General features: G+C 42.8%; 1 protein-coding gene across 7 annotated transcripts in view; it reads left to right on the plus strand.

Moving 5' to 3' along the window:
* The window catches only part of PDE1C (phosphodiesterase 1C), a 333,742-nt gene that overhangs the window by 281,700 nt on the left and 37,715 nt on the right, over positions 1–14,327 (plus strand). For all 7 annotated transcript variants that reach the window (XM_042044344.1, XM_042044345.1, XM_042044341.1 and 4 more), the window contains 2 exons: positions 2,076–2,177; positions 3,485–3,605. In XM_042044344.1, the coding sequence (XP_041900278.1) occupies positions 2,076–2,177; positions 3,485–3,605 (223 nt within the window). The remainder of the gene's footprint in view (positions 1–2,075; positions 2,178–3,484; positions 3,606–14,327) is intronic.

The raw sequence follows: 14,327 nt of genomic DNA on the forward strand, positions 1-14,327 counted from the left end.
AAAGAAAGAAAGAAAGAAAGAAAGAAAGAAAGAAAGAAAGAAAGAAAGAAAGAAAGAAAGAAAGAAAGAAAGAAAGAGAAAGAAAGAAAGAGAAAAAAGAAGTGTGCGTGGGGGGTGGGGGAACAGGGAGAGGTGACAGGGTTAGATGGAAGCATATCACCCATCCGAGGGTCCCAACAGCATCTCGTTGCTCCCTTCCATCTGGTCTTCTGGTGGTGAGGGTCCCCGGTCGCTGTTGTGGCCATGCCACCACACGCCGCCACGCGCCACCACACGCCATGCCACGCCATGCTGAGGAGTACAGAATCCCATGGATTAATATACACTTTGGGCCAGGTGGGAACGCCCACGTGCCTCCTCTTGCAGGGGCTAGCTTGACACTGTCCCTTGCAACACTCAGGGTCTGTTGCATCATTTCTGGTGCAGGGTCTGGGGACCCCTTTGAGAGGGACCCCTGTGATGGGCCATGTTATCCCCTTCTGCTGTGGATAAACTTCTCCCCCCTCCTTCACCCCCCTTCCTCCCGTGAGGAGCCCTCAGCTGGGTTCCTCTGCACAGTGGAGGATGGGCAGTGACTGGGCCTCTGACCAGAGGCATTTCCAACACACACCCAAAGCTTCTCCTCCCTCCACCCTCTGGTGCAGGGAGTCTGTGCAAGCCTGGCAGCTGATAGCCCTGAGGCTGTGGTCTCCACCTTGGAGGTGTTAAGCTTGTGCTTTGTGAATGTCCCCAGCCCGGAGTTGTTACTTTATCTTATCTTCATCAGCGAGCCGTGTAAGGCTTCAGTCAGGGCCCCATTCAGGGTGCAGTAGTATTCCTTGCATCTTTTGTAATACAGTTTTAAAAGTCCTTTAAGAAAATGTTTAAGTCATAAACGATAATATTTCAGTCTCTAACACTGACCCATTTCTGAATCTTCTAAATCCTGAGCTGGTATGCTAACCTTGAGCTGTTCTTCCCCTGTTAATCTGCAGAGACCTGAACTGAGATAAAAGAAATTTGTATTGTGTGCTAGATCAGAACATTCTGGTATTTTAAACTGTTTAGGACATCCGTGTCATCTTCAGAGAAAGTCTAAGCAAGTGTTGTAATACTACTACTAATGATGATGGTGATGATAATTATAATAAGAGTAATGAAAACATGAGAGAGAGAGAAATAACACCCAAGAGAATCAAGTGATGAACAATACCACTGTTCACCACCTGCTGACTGATGCCTAGTCTGTCACAAAGTAGTGATCGCTGGCTCCAGTTTATATATTGGGCATTACGTTCTGTGGTATAGAGTATGCCAGTTTGGGTCAACTGTCCTGGCTATGCTCCTCCCAGCTTCTTGTGCACCTGCTCACTGTCAGAGTATGGGAAACTCAAAAATCTGTGATTTGTAGTAAGTACTACTTATCAACAATGAAATAATCAGTGTGTTATCAACATTATTCTCAAATTAAACCCAAAACACAGCACTGTACCAGCTAAGAAGAAAATTAACTCTATTCCAGACAAAAAACAGGATACCAAGTTTGCTTAACAAAAACTCATACAGGAATAGTTTGAATTAATAATAGCAGGGAAGTAGTGCAGGTTCTCAAAGGTCTTTATTTCATATATGCATCATATATACTAGGCAATTTCTTTTAACATGGTGATTTTCCACCATATGACTCAACTTTAAACATGCATATCGACCAGTTGAATCAAGTTACCTAATTCTGAGGCTTCAAACAGTCTTTTCCCTTCCTTCTAAGAATTCCCTATGAAAGAAAAAATATAAGAAGCTTGTGCTTAATTGAAAAAGGAGTACTAATACCAATGTGCTCTTCAGAAAACATCTAATATTTGTCTTACCAGGGATCAGCCACCTGGCTTCATTTGCATCCCTCCCATTCCTGTGTTTGTGCAGAAAATCCTTCATCCTCTTCCCCATTCCTGAAAGAGGAGTAATGTAAAGATTTACATACAAAGGCATTGCTGTCAGTAATTTGCAGATAAACAAGAAAAGAAACTGGAGTGTCTCTGATGCTGGTTTTTGTGCTTCTCTTTCCTTGCTGCTCTCATTGTGATGCTATCCAAAAGGGAATTGAGAGCTCTAGTGATTGAGATGGTGTTGGCCACCGACATGTCCTGTCACTTCCAGCAAATCAAAGCTATGAAGAATGCTTTGCAGCAACCAGAAGGGTGAGTCACTTTACAACATAGTGCAATGAGGGGGCTGCATTTCAGCTGGTGCTTTGCCAATGGGTTTAACTTCAAAAGCATCTCTCCAGAAGCCCTCTTTTTCTTTGATATCCACCACAATTTTCCTTCTGCTGTTGAATTTTGAATGAATTCACTTAGGAAGAGATGGGCCCATGCCTACATGAACATCTATACTCTTTCAAATGTCACCATTGTTGGGACCAGCCTCACTGGGCATTTCCCTGGTGGGTAACATCAAGGACATGATTCATTTGAGTGACCTCTACAATTGAGTATGACTTAACATTTTAACACCTGTGGAACACAACTTGCACTTTGCCCTTATGCAGATGGTATCAGTTGTCACCCCTGGAAGGGGCCTGCTTCATAACCAGAGAACAGATGAAAACTTGAGATCCACTGAGGAAAGAACTGGAAAATATCAGATGGAGCAGTATGGGGGAAGCCTTTTCTTCTTCCCAGTATGTCACTGGGAGCTGTAATATTTTGCCCACAGCTCTTCCCCTAAGAATTTCTTCTATATTGGTCTGAGTGATGGTCAGTTTTTCACCCTGGACACAGTTATATCCAGAGCCTCCCAGAATTATACCTATATCAGAATTATGCCTATATCAGAATTACACCTGTATCAGAGCAGGGTGTGGCTAGCCACCTGATCCTCTCAGAATCTACAAGTGTTTCAACCATTTCAACCATTTTGGATAGCCAAAAAGTGGAATTAAAAAATGAGACCACCCATTCAAAGAAAGCATTACTGGTTTCTTGGGCTAGCCTCCTAGGTTATGGTCGTAAGAAATCACCAGCCTTTTTTTCTGTGAAATCAGAACTCCCTTCTGTTCTCACACTAGTGTGTGTAGAGTATCAGTGAAACATTTATCAGTTACTGTGTAGACTTGTCATATCCCAAGACATCCCCACTATTCATTACAGTGGGATGACAGGAACCATCTTCTCTTCTAAGCTTGCATAAAGCGCAGCACAGATGAAATGGGGAACAGAGCAGCTCTTCAAGACTGCTAGCGAGGACAAGCAAGCCTGGAAAGTTGCTGAGCAAGGCTGAGCAACATTTCCTTTTGCATTTCTTAGTGTCTCTTTTAAAACAGGAATTGTGTATGTTGGAGAAATAAGACTGTCTTTCAGAGATGTCTGATTTTATGATCAGAGAAACCACTTGACCAATACCCTGGCCAAAGATTCTAATTACCTTATTTTCCTGTAGGTAAGATTTTTGTTGTTCTTTGCTGCAAGAGCAGACAATTAATTTTTTTGATCCTTTGGGTTTTCAGAATTGACAAGCCGAAAGCCTTATCACTGTTATTACATACAGCAGATATCAGTCATCCAGCCAAGGCCTGGGATCTCCATCATCGCTGGACCATGTCTCTGCTAGAGGAGTTCTTCAGACAGGTAAAGCTAGGGAAGCTCTCTTTTCTTTTCTTTTCTTTTCTTTTCTTTTCTGCAGCTGAGAGGGAGTGTATAGGGAAGGAAGGAAGTAGGAAAATATGAACACAGGTATTTTCCTTTTTCTCTGATATTTGTAAGAACCTCCTAAATGGTATGAAGGTTTCTCCTCTAGCACCATTAGCACTGGCTATTATGCCTCTTAGGAAGGTAGTGTCTGATACACTCCCTATAGATATAAACATTACCTACATAGTAGAAATCCTAATTTGGGAAGCTAGCATGTCTTTCAGGTTAGAAAAACATGGAATATATGTCACTCTCCTTAGCTCTAGAACCATAAAACCAGATTTGTGTAGCTGTACTTTATGGAATTCTACTTACATTGTTGTGATGGATGTGAAAAAGTCTTACTTTGCCCTTATTAAAAAAGTGAACTGATCAAAATTATAGTTCATAGTGGACCACCTGTTGACAGACCCACAGATCTAGACAAATCACTGAGCTCTGTGTAATGGCTACAAGGTCCCCAAGTGATTAATAAAAAGCAATTAAAGAATTAAAAAACCAGCCAACCAAACAAAAAAAAAGTAAAAGCAAACAGATCACTTAAGGAGTGTACAGGATGCTTTTCTCCAATATGAATTACTAACCTAAGCAGTTAAGTGCTTATTTTCCTTCCGAAGTCCAATAACTTCTTGTTCTATAGTAAATCTAAATGCAAAAGGGAAAATATGACAATTCTTTAAAAGTTCTGACAATTTCTAAAAATGGTATCTGTTTTTAAAGGCACTGCAGTAATCCCTTTTTTTTTTTACAAGTTTATTACAAAAATTTGTTTTGGAATTAATCCTTTGGTTTGTTTTTCAAACCAAGAATCGTTTTACTGGATGGATGCAGATAGATCATAGCTGTAACTGATTCTGTCTTGTCACACAGGAGGCTCAGACAAGTAGGATGATTTTAACATGAATTTTAGGGGAAAATCTGCATATTTAGCCTTTTCTAGGTCAAAGTTGTACCAAATGTTTTAAAATACGTGACTGCCAAAGACTTGTGAGGCAATTAAGATTGCCTCACACTAAGATGTGAGACCACAAAACCTCCACATTTTGATTTATTTTGCACACGTAGTGAAGACAAAACTACTGTTTTATATATTTTAATTTCAGCCAACAAATTCTGCTTTAATTTTGTATGACAGATGACAACACTCTTAGATGAAGATATATATAAAACTCATATTCTAGTTCCAAATTCAGATGCAGTGTTTATTTCCTCTTCAGGAAAACCATTAAGCTTACCATGAAGCAAAGATTTGTGTTCATTGAAGTTATTTAGTACTAGATCAATGAGGACATTCCTACTAAACATTAGAAGAAAAACACACAACTTCTCACAAATTGATATCCTAGTTCTGGCCAGGACAGGGTTAATTTTTGCAGTAGACAGGAGGTGGCATGGCTAGGATGTGGAGGTTGTTCTACTCCATCTCACTTCGTTTTCCAGGGGTGGAGGAAGGGCTGTCTTCTGGGTTAGGTTAGCGTTTTGTTATCATTTGTATGTGAATCACCACTTCTCTCTTGAAAGCTTTTTTAATTCACATTGTTGCTGTTACTGTCCTTTTCTTATCTCATTGCTGTTTCCAGTAGATTATTGTTATCTCAACTGCAGATCTTTATCTTTTGTGCCTCCAGTTGTCCTCTTCATCCCGCTGCAGGGGGAGGGGGAGGGAAAGGGGAAGAGAGGAGTAAGGGAGCAGAACATGGTTTGGAGTTTTTTGGTGGGAGAACTAAATTGAAGAATACCATTCCTAAACCAAAGCAGCCTAGTTTGGCACCCAATGTGGGACTCAGAGAGTTGAGATAACAACAGATGTGGCCACAGAGTGTTGGAAACAAATTTGATCTAAGCATTAGTTTTACTAATAAATTTAGGTATGGAGCCACTGGTCACAGTGTTGCTTGATCTTCTCACAAGGCTGTGGTACCTAACCCTGTATATACTTCATATGTACACTAAGTGTCCACCATGAGTAGGGAGAGGGATCAGAATTGCTTTGTTCCTGTACTATGTGGTATCGGCTTTGCATAGTGAAGGTTCTCCCAACGGGAGGATGAGGCAGGACCATTAATCACCCCAAACTGGGCCAAGAGACAGTTCAGAGACAGAGTCAGAGAACCGGGCATTTGCTTTATTCGGTGCCAGATGTGTGGGGGATCGCTGCTCCTAACATACACACACAGCACTGCATACAGTCCAGTATTATGGGTAAAAATTATGAATATTCATCACATTCCTTGGGATAGGAGTGGTCATACAAATTACTTCTTGGAAGTCACTAATATCATTAACATATGTGCCACACATTCACTGTGTATCCTGGTGGTTGCACTGAGGAAGGCTCCTCTTCTTCCCTGGGGGTCTTTCTGATGAAGATTAGTAGTCTTCATCACAATGCACTTTTTACCTTTCTTTCTGGAGCATGTGCAGTCCTTTGTTGGATGATTCAGCAGTTTTTGTGCTGGTTTCAAACAGGTTCTCTTCCTCTCATCTTGACAAGATTAAGATGAATCCTGATTCTTAGGTTTTGTGATTAACATTTGCTCTCTCTTAATAGTTAGCTCATGCTTACCTGAGTTAACTATTGATAACCCCTTTCTCAGCCAGAGATAGCTCCCTGATTCCTATTCCCAGGTGAGCTGCAAGATATGTGAAAAGTCTTCAGCTGCCAGTTGGGCAAGCCCCTGGTGACTTGCCTGGTCCGGTGCTGGGATGTTGCGGCCCATATTATGAAACTAGATAGATGGTAGTGAAGCCATGCAACTGGGATCCCTGTCCCGGGATGTGGGCATTGACAAAGGGATAGGGAAGAGGACAGAAGCTCAGCCTCTGGAGCAGCTCCCATCAAGTGTGAGAGAAAGGTATTCATTCTCACAAGTATGTTCTAGTTGCATGCTCAAGCAGAGGGAAAGCTGTGGAGAAATGTATCCGGTACCTGAGAGAATTAGCCGTGCTGGAGGTAACGTATAAAGATTCAAAAAATGGGTTCAGATCAGGTCCAGCTGACACAACCTATTACAGCGTCCCGCAGTGGTAGAGAGGAGAAGAGAGATCCAGCAGGCAGGAATTGTGCAGCAAGATTGATTCATTTAATTATTTTACAGACTCTTTTATAGACTTTTTCCTTCATAGTCTAATTGGTCAAAGGATCAGCCAACCCCTGGGATGATTGGCTAAAATCCTAAAACATCCATTGTCAAAGTATTTTTCTACTGTACCATAAACAAAGCTCTGCAAGGTCGCAGGTATTCATAATTTATAGAACTCTGCTAATATCTTCTGTGAGAGAGAAAAGTATCTCATGGGACTGGAAAGAAGCAAGAAAAATTCTTGCTTTCAGCAATATTTGTATCCACAACAACCCATGTGGCAGAAGTTTGTATGGAGTGCACCGTTGTTGTACACCAACTCATTAGCACTGATCTCAATGAAAGAAAGAGAACAGAGAGGGCTTCAAGTAACTACACAACAATGGAATAATTTTTTCCTCCTTACCAAACTGTGCCTTGCCTGTGGAAAGACTGTCCAAGACTGCAGACAGACTCAAAAGATTCAAGCATGTTAGAGAGGAAATGTCTTATGCCCCTCCAGTATGGACCACAGTCTCTGGTACTGGAAGCATGCACTCGCTGGCTTGAGATAAAGGGCACACACCATGAGATAACATGCAGTTTTACTTTACCACAGAGAAGACATGAGAAAGTGGGATGGAAAACCTACCTCTCCCCTAGCAGCACAGGTGTGTGAGTTGAGAGGAAGGACAACCACCACAGGAAATTCTTCAGGGATAAATGCCGCTTCGGTTTCCAGTGGGCAAGTCCTCAGACAGAATGGAAGGGCTGATGTTACTTCTGATCCTCTTGAAAGGATATCCACTTCATATTTACAAGACGTGAACAATGACTACTAAGACTAGAACTAGAGGGGGCCTGCCTCCAGCAGGAGGAAAGGGACAACTGGATCTATTGATGGCCTGGTGCATCAGACCTGCAAGAGTATAATGCTTTAGCTGACACTGGCACACAGTGTACCCTGATGCCATCAAGATCTGTAGGGGCAGAATCTAACTCTATTTCTGTGGTGACAGGGAGATCCCAACAGCTGACTGTACTGGAAGTTACAGTGAGCCTGACTGGGAACAAAAGGCAAAAATCCCCCATTCTGATTGGCCCAGAGGCCCTGTGTGTCCTTGGCATAGGCTAACTCTGGAGAGGGTATTTCAAGAACCCAAGAGAGCATTGTTGGGCTTTTGGGATAGCTGCTGTGGAGACAGAGGAAATTAGACACCTCAACACCTTGCCTGGTCTCTCAGAGGACTGTTCTGCTGTGGGACTGCTGAGGGTTGAAGATCAACAGGTACCGATCACTACCACAACAGTACATCATCAACAATACCACACCAACCGGGACTCTGTGACTCCCATCCATGAGATGATTCATGAACTGGAGAGCCAGGGAGTGGTCAACAAGATTCACTCACCCTTTAATAGCCCCATATGGCCAGTGCATAAATCCAGTGGAGACTGACAGTGGACTAGTGTATCCTGGACAAAGTCATACCACGACTGAGAGCTGCTGTGATGGACATGTTGGAACTTGAGGACAATGCGGAGTCCAAGGCAGCAAAGTGGCGCCACCATGTACATTGGTAATGCATTTTTCTCCATTTCTTTGTCAAGAGAGTGCAGGCCACAGTTTGGTTTTATCTGGAGGGGCGTTCCATACACCTGGAACTGATGGGCCCAGGAGTGGAAGCACAGCCTCACTATTTGCCATGGACTGATCCAGACTGAACTTGAAGACGGTGAGGCTCCAGAACACTTGCAACATGTTGATGACATTATTGTGTGGCGCAACACAACAGAGACGGTTTTTTGAAGAAAGAAGGTAATCCACATCCTCCTGAAGGTCGATTTTGCCATAAAGCAAAGTCAAGTCAAGGCACCTGCCCAGGAATATCAGTTTTTAGGAGTAAAATAGCAAGATGGATATCATTAGATTCCAATGGACATGGTCAACAAAATAGCAGTTATGTCCCCACCAGCCAGCAAGAAGGAAACACTAACTTTCTTCAGTACTGTGGGTTTTTGAAGGATGTATATTCCAGATTACAGTCATATTGTAAACCCTCTCTATTAAATGACACAGAAGAAGAAATATTTTAAGTGGGGTCCTGAACATCAACCAGCTTTGTAACAAATTAAACAGGAGATTCCTTGGGAGCTGTAGGCCCAGTTAGGACAGGACAAAATGTGAAAAATGTGCTGTACACTGCAATCAGGGAGAATGGTCCTTCCTGGAGTCTCTGGCAAAAGGTACCCTGGGAGACTTGAAGGTAATCCCTGGGATTCTGGAGTCTGGAATGCAAAGGATCCAAGGCTGTTATACCTCTGAAAAAGAGGTACTGGCAGTTTATGAAGGTGTTCTAGCTGCTTCAGAAGTGATTGTCACTGAAGCGCAGCTCCTCCTGGCACCCTGATAGCCAGTGATGGGCTGGATGCTTAAAAGGAAAGTCCTTTTCACACATCATGCTTCAGATGCAACGTGGAGTAAGTGGTTTGCACTGATCACTCAGAAAGCTCAGATAGAAACCCCTAATTGCCCAGGGATATTGGCCTGAAGACAAAAATCACAAATCACGACTTGGCCTCAAGGCAAAAATTTTGGACTATCATCATTGGAGGAGGAAAAGATAGCATGTGCTGAGGAAGTCCCACCAAATATAATCAGCTACCAGAAAATGAAAAGTGATATGTGCTCTTTACTGATGGTTCTGCTGTACTGTAGGAATATACCAAAAATCAAAAGCTGCTCTATGGAGTTCTGTGTGAGGAGTTGCAGAAATCAGACAAAGTAGATCTAGGCTTCAGAGCTGTAAGACATCCAGCTGGCTTTAGATATTGCTGAATGAGAGAAATGGCCAGTGTTTAACCTCTACACTGACTTGTGGATGGTAACAAATGCTCTGTGGGGATGGCCTTCAGACCAATGGAAAAAGACCAGTTGGCTGTGTGGAGTAAACCCATCTGGACTGCTGATATGTAGCAAGACATTGCTGTGTGGGTTGTAAAACTAAGTCATGTAGATGCAAGTGTACCTAAGAATCAAGCTACTGAAGAGCAACACAACAATGGATAGGTGGATTAAGCTGCCAAGGTTAAAGTGTCTCAGGTGGATCTGGATTGGCAGAATAAGGGTGAATTATGTCTGGCTCGGTGGGCCCATGATGCCTCAGGTCATCAAGGAAGAGATGCAACAGGGAGGAGATGGGCTTCTGATTGAGAGTGGACTTACCCATGGGTTCTATCTCTCAGGTTATCCACAACTGTGAAATATGCACTGTAATCAAGCAGGCCAAGCAGATAAAGCCTCTATGGTATGGAGGACAATTGTTGAAATATAAATATGGGGAGGCCTGGGAGATTGATTGCATCACACTCGGGCAAACCCACCAAGAAAGTGTACTTATGTACTATGTACTTACAGTGGTGGAAACAACCACTGGAGATGTGCTCTCACACCACTACCTGTAATGCCATCTTGGGCCTTGAAAAACAAGTCCTGTGGCAACATGGCACCCCAGAAAGAATCGAATCAGACAATGGGATTCATTTTAAAAATCACCTCATAGACACCTGGCCAAGAGAACATGCTATTGAGTGGGTGTATCATACTCATTATCATGCACCAACCTCTGGGAATATTGAACGGTACAATGGGCTGTTAAAAAACCATATTGAGAGCCATAGGTGGTGGGATGTTCAAGCATTGGGATCTACATTTTGTGGAGGCCATCTGGTTAGTCCAGACTAGAGGCTCTGCTAATCAAGCTCCCCCCGCCCAATTAAAACCTCCTCGTACCATAGAAGGGGACAAAGTCCCTGTGGTGCTGTTCCGGTTTGGACAAATTTAGAAATATATCCTCTGAGAGATGGCAGGTCACAACCAGCCATCCCCCCACCAGGTTTGGGAAAAATAAATTTTCCTCGAAGGACAGTGAAGGAGATAAAAACTATTTATTTAACAAACACATGGGAAAAAGATGATAATGCTAAATAATGAAATCTCTCGCTGTGGAGAAAAAATCTGAGAAAGTGTTAGAGTCCTCCCTTTGGTCTCCTCGGAGCTGGGGCTTGGCCCATGGCCAGGCCCTCTGTGCTCGGTGGAAAGTCCTCCCGATGTGTTCTGATATTGAAGCAGTCCAGCAGAAAAGGGAGAAAACCTGAAATTCCAGAGAAGGAAAAAAAGTTCAACTCTCAGTCTCTCTCCAGAGAAAAGAAACTGAAAAACTGGCCAAAAGCTGACTGGAAAACAGCAAGCCGGGTGCTTCCTCGCTCCCCTGCCGCAGCTGAAAACAAAGTCGCTATCTCTGTGTGACCTTGAACAAGCTGCAAACTGCTTTGAAAAAGTTTTGCTTAGTTTTTCCTTCCCCCTCTCAGGCTCAGTTTAAAGGTACAGAAAGGCACAAGAATTAATTTCTGGGCATACAGCAGAGATATGGGATACACACCATAAAGTCGCCCTAAGACAGGTGCATATGAGGAATATGTTTGGAAAGACAGTTTGGCTTAGTCCTGCCACAAGCAAATGTGGGATTGTTTTGCTCAAGGACTTGGGTGCACTTGGTGTGTAATGCAGAGTGATGGGAAAACGTTGTGTATACCTCAAAGGGATTTGATTTTTGGGTGAGAACAGTCTGTAATGTTGAATTGTATAATATTGGTTGCTGAATGACACTGCCACTGTATGACATAACCAACCATGGACAAGAACTATGGACTGCTCCAGATACACCAGTTGTGAGCTCCTGGTGCAGCTTGCAGCCACCCAACAGCACACCAGCCCTTCTGCCCTGGAAGACACCTAGGATGGATAGAACCCACAGTCATGGTCTAAATGAGCTCAACAGGCATCTTGGAGGGATGGCCATTGACTACAGAAATGATAACAGTGCTTTTAAATGCATATATATATATATATATGTATATTTGTCTATATATATGTATATAGTTGGAAAGTGTAGGATCTGGGCATGATGCAAATGGTATAGAATAAGGGGTGGGTACTGTCCTGGTTCCGAATGGGACAGGATTAATTTTAACAGCAGGCAGAAGAGGCATGGCTAGGACCCGGAGGTTGTTCTATACCACTTCACATCATTTTCCTGGGATGGGGGAAGGGCTTTCTTCTGGGGCAGTGTAGTGTGGTGGCAGTCAGGTTGGGCTCCATGGGGTGCATCTGCATGTGAATCACTTGCTGTTCTCTTGTACAATTTTGCTATTCATATTGTTGCTATTACTGTTTGTTCTCTTTTCTCATTGCTGTTTCCAGGAGATTGTTCTTAAGTTATGATCTGTAACTTTTTTGTGCCTTCAATTTTCCTTTCCAACCCACTGCAGGGGGAGGGGAATGGGGAGTGAGTGAGTAATGCATGGTTTTGAGGTTTTTAGTGGGAGCACTAAACTGGAGAATACCATCCCTAAACCACAATATTGAGAACTACTACTAGCCAAGGAGACTATGGTTGAATTTTCTTGACCTAAGATTAGACATGTATTTCCTTATGGTCTTTAATTGCAGACCCTTTCCTCTCCTTTCTGTTAAGTACTCTGCAGAGACATAAAGCCTGACTTAACCTATATTGGAAAAGATCCCCAACCCTGTTGGTTTCCCAGTATTTTGAGATGTGACATGATACAGGTCTTCATACACCAAGTGACCATGCTGTAGGGGTGAAAGATTCTAAGTACAATACTGGTTTTTTATACTCAACATCTATGAGCATCTCTTAAAGCAAACATCTTCCCTTTATTAATTAGTTCTACTAATGTGTTTTAGCTAGCTATTAGGGAGCTGCTCAAACAGCTTAGAAATCAAGTGTCTCTCTGAGCAGTCACAAAGGCAGGCAGGTGTTCCTTTCCAAGACAATTAGCCACTGGGGTCTTTAGGAGGCCTAAGGAGTAAGAGAAGAATGAGCAGGCATCGAGAGATGGTTTTTCTGGGTGACACAGCTGACACAGTAAAGGAATGTTACTTGGAAATATTTCTGTGTTTAATTTGTGTTTTACTCTGATATTTGTATATCAGGCTCCTAACATAAAGCAGAATTGTTCTGCAGTAGAAGGAAACTATTGCTTGTTGTTCCACACAAAATCCTAACAGAACTTGTGCCCCCATTTTATGTATGTTTTATCAACAAAAATAAGAAGAATTCAGCTCTTCTTATACCCATAGAAGCTTTTCTCTAGTTAGTTTCCTGAATATTTTAGCTTCTATTTGACATTAGTCAGAACACTGGCAAGAAGTTCAGCACAATTATAGTGAGCTGCTAATTTAAGGAAATGTTTTTACAGTATATTTAACAGGCTATATAAATTTGAATGCTCTATGGGGAATAGTGCAGCTATGTCATCCTATACATATCTTCTCAGCATAAACCAATGTTACAGAGTGACTGAATTATATTAAAGGGCCTTTGGAAACAGGTGACTTGAAAAACTGGAAAACTGGGAAATATGAGGTTATAGCACTTGATCTTCTACCATGTTGTGATGCTACAAAAGGACTTTCTGTTCTGAGGGCCAGTAGGCATGTTTTGACTTATATAATTAAAATGTAAATGTAATCTAAAGGTAATGTGAAATGTCGTATTCATAGCATCATAGAATACCAGGTTGGAAGGAAGCTGAAGGATCATCTGGTCCAACCTTTCTTGGCAAAAGCACAATTTAAATAAGATGGTCCAGCACCCTATCCAGCTGAATCTTAAAAGTGTCCAACACTGGGGAATCCACCACTCCCCTGGGGAGATTATTTTAATGGCTGATCTCATTGTGAAAATTTTTTATTTTGCATCTAATCAGAATCTCTTCAGGAATAACTTGTATCCATTACCTCTCATCTTTTCATGTATCTCCTTGTAAAATCCATCTTCTTTTCCAGCCTTTAAATACTGGAACATGGTGATAAGGTCTCTCCTAAGGTTTCTCTTCTCAAGGCTTAACAAACGCAGTTCACTCAGGCCTTACTTACATGGCAGGCTTCCCAGTTCTTTTATCATCCCTGAAGCCCTTCTCTTAATCCTCTCCAGCTTATCCACTTCTTTTTTTTCATGGGGGGACCAAAACTGAACACCGTATGTCTTGGTTTTGAAAGACAGGTGTCTGCTAAGGAAGGCAGAAGCCTCCCTTGAAGTGGCAGATGTAACCCCTTTCCCTCTGAGTTATTATAATTTTGAAATCAAAGGCCTTTAGGAAAAGATGTGGGAAATAGGAATAACAGTTCTTTACTCTCTCTCTCTCTCTCTCTCTCTCTCTATATATATATATCTATCCAGTCAAACAAAACAACAACAACTATGGCAGTAACAGCAAACACAAACCCAGTCCCAGCCTTCTCGTCTGTCAGGCCCTTTCCCCTTGGGTGCAGTTCCGCTCGCAGCCGGCAGGGGCGCTGGCGGCTCCCGGTGAGCAGGGCAGGTGCGATGGTTTCCCCGCGGCTGCAGGGGGCGCTCCGGAGCGAGCTCGGGGAGCACGCGGCACTGGTGGCCTGGGATCCCGGGAAGGGATGGAACAAAGGCTTCACAAACCCCTGGGCAGCTGGCCCTGGTGTCCGGCTGGAGCTTCGGGAACAGCAGGCTGGAATGGCAGGCTGGAACATCAGGGA

This window comes from Corvus kubaryi, unplaced genomic scaffold, assembly GCF_017639235.1.
Source record: "Corvus kubaryi isolate FWS band 111438036 unplaced genomic scaffold, C.kubaryi_AGA036_p1.0 37398, whole genome shotgun sequence".
Classification (NCBI taxonomy): Eukaryota; Metazoa; Chordata; class Aves; order Passeriformes; family Corvidae; genus Corvus; species Corvus kubaryi.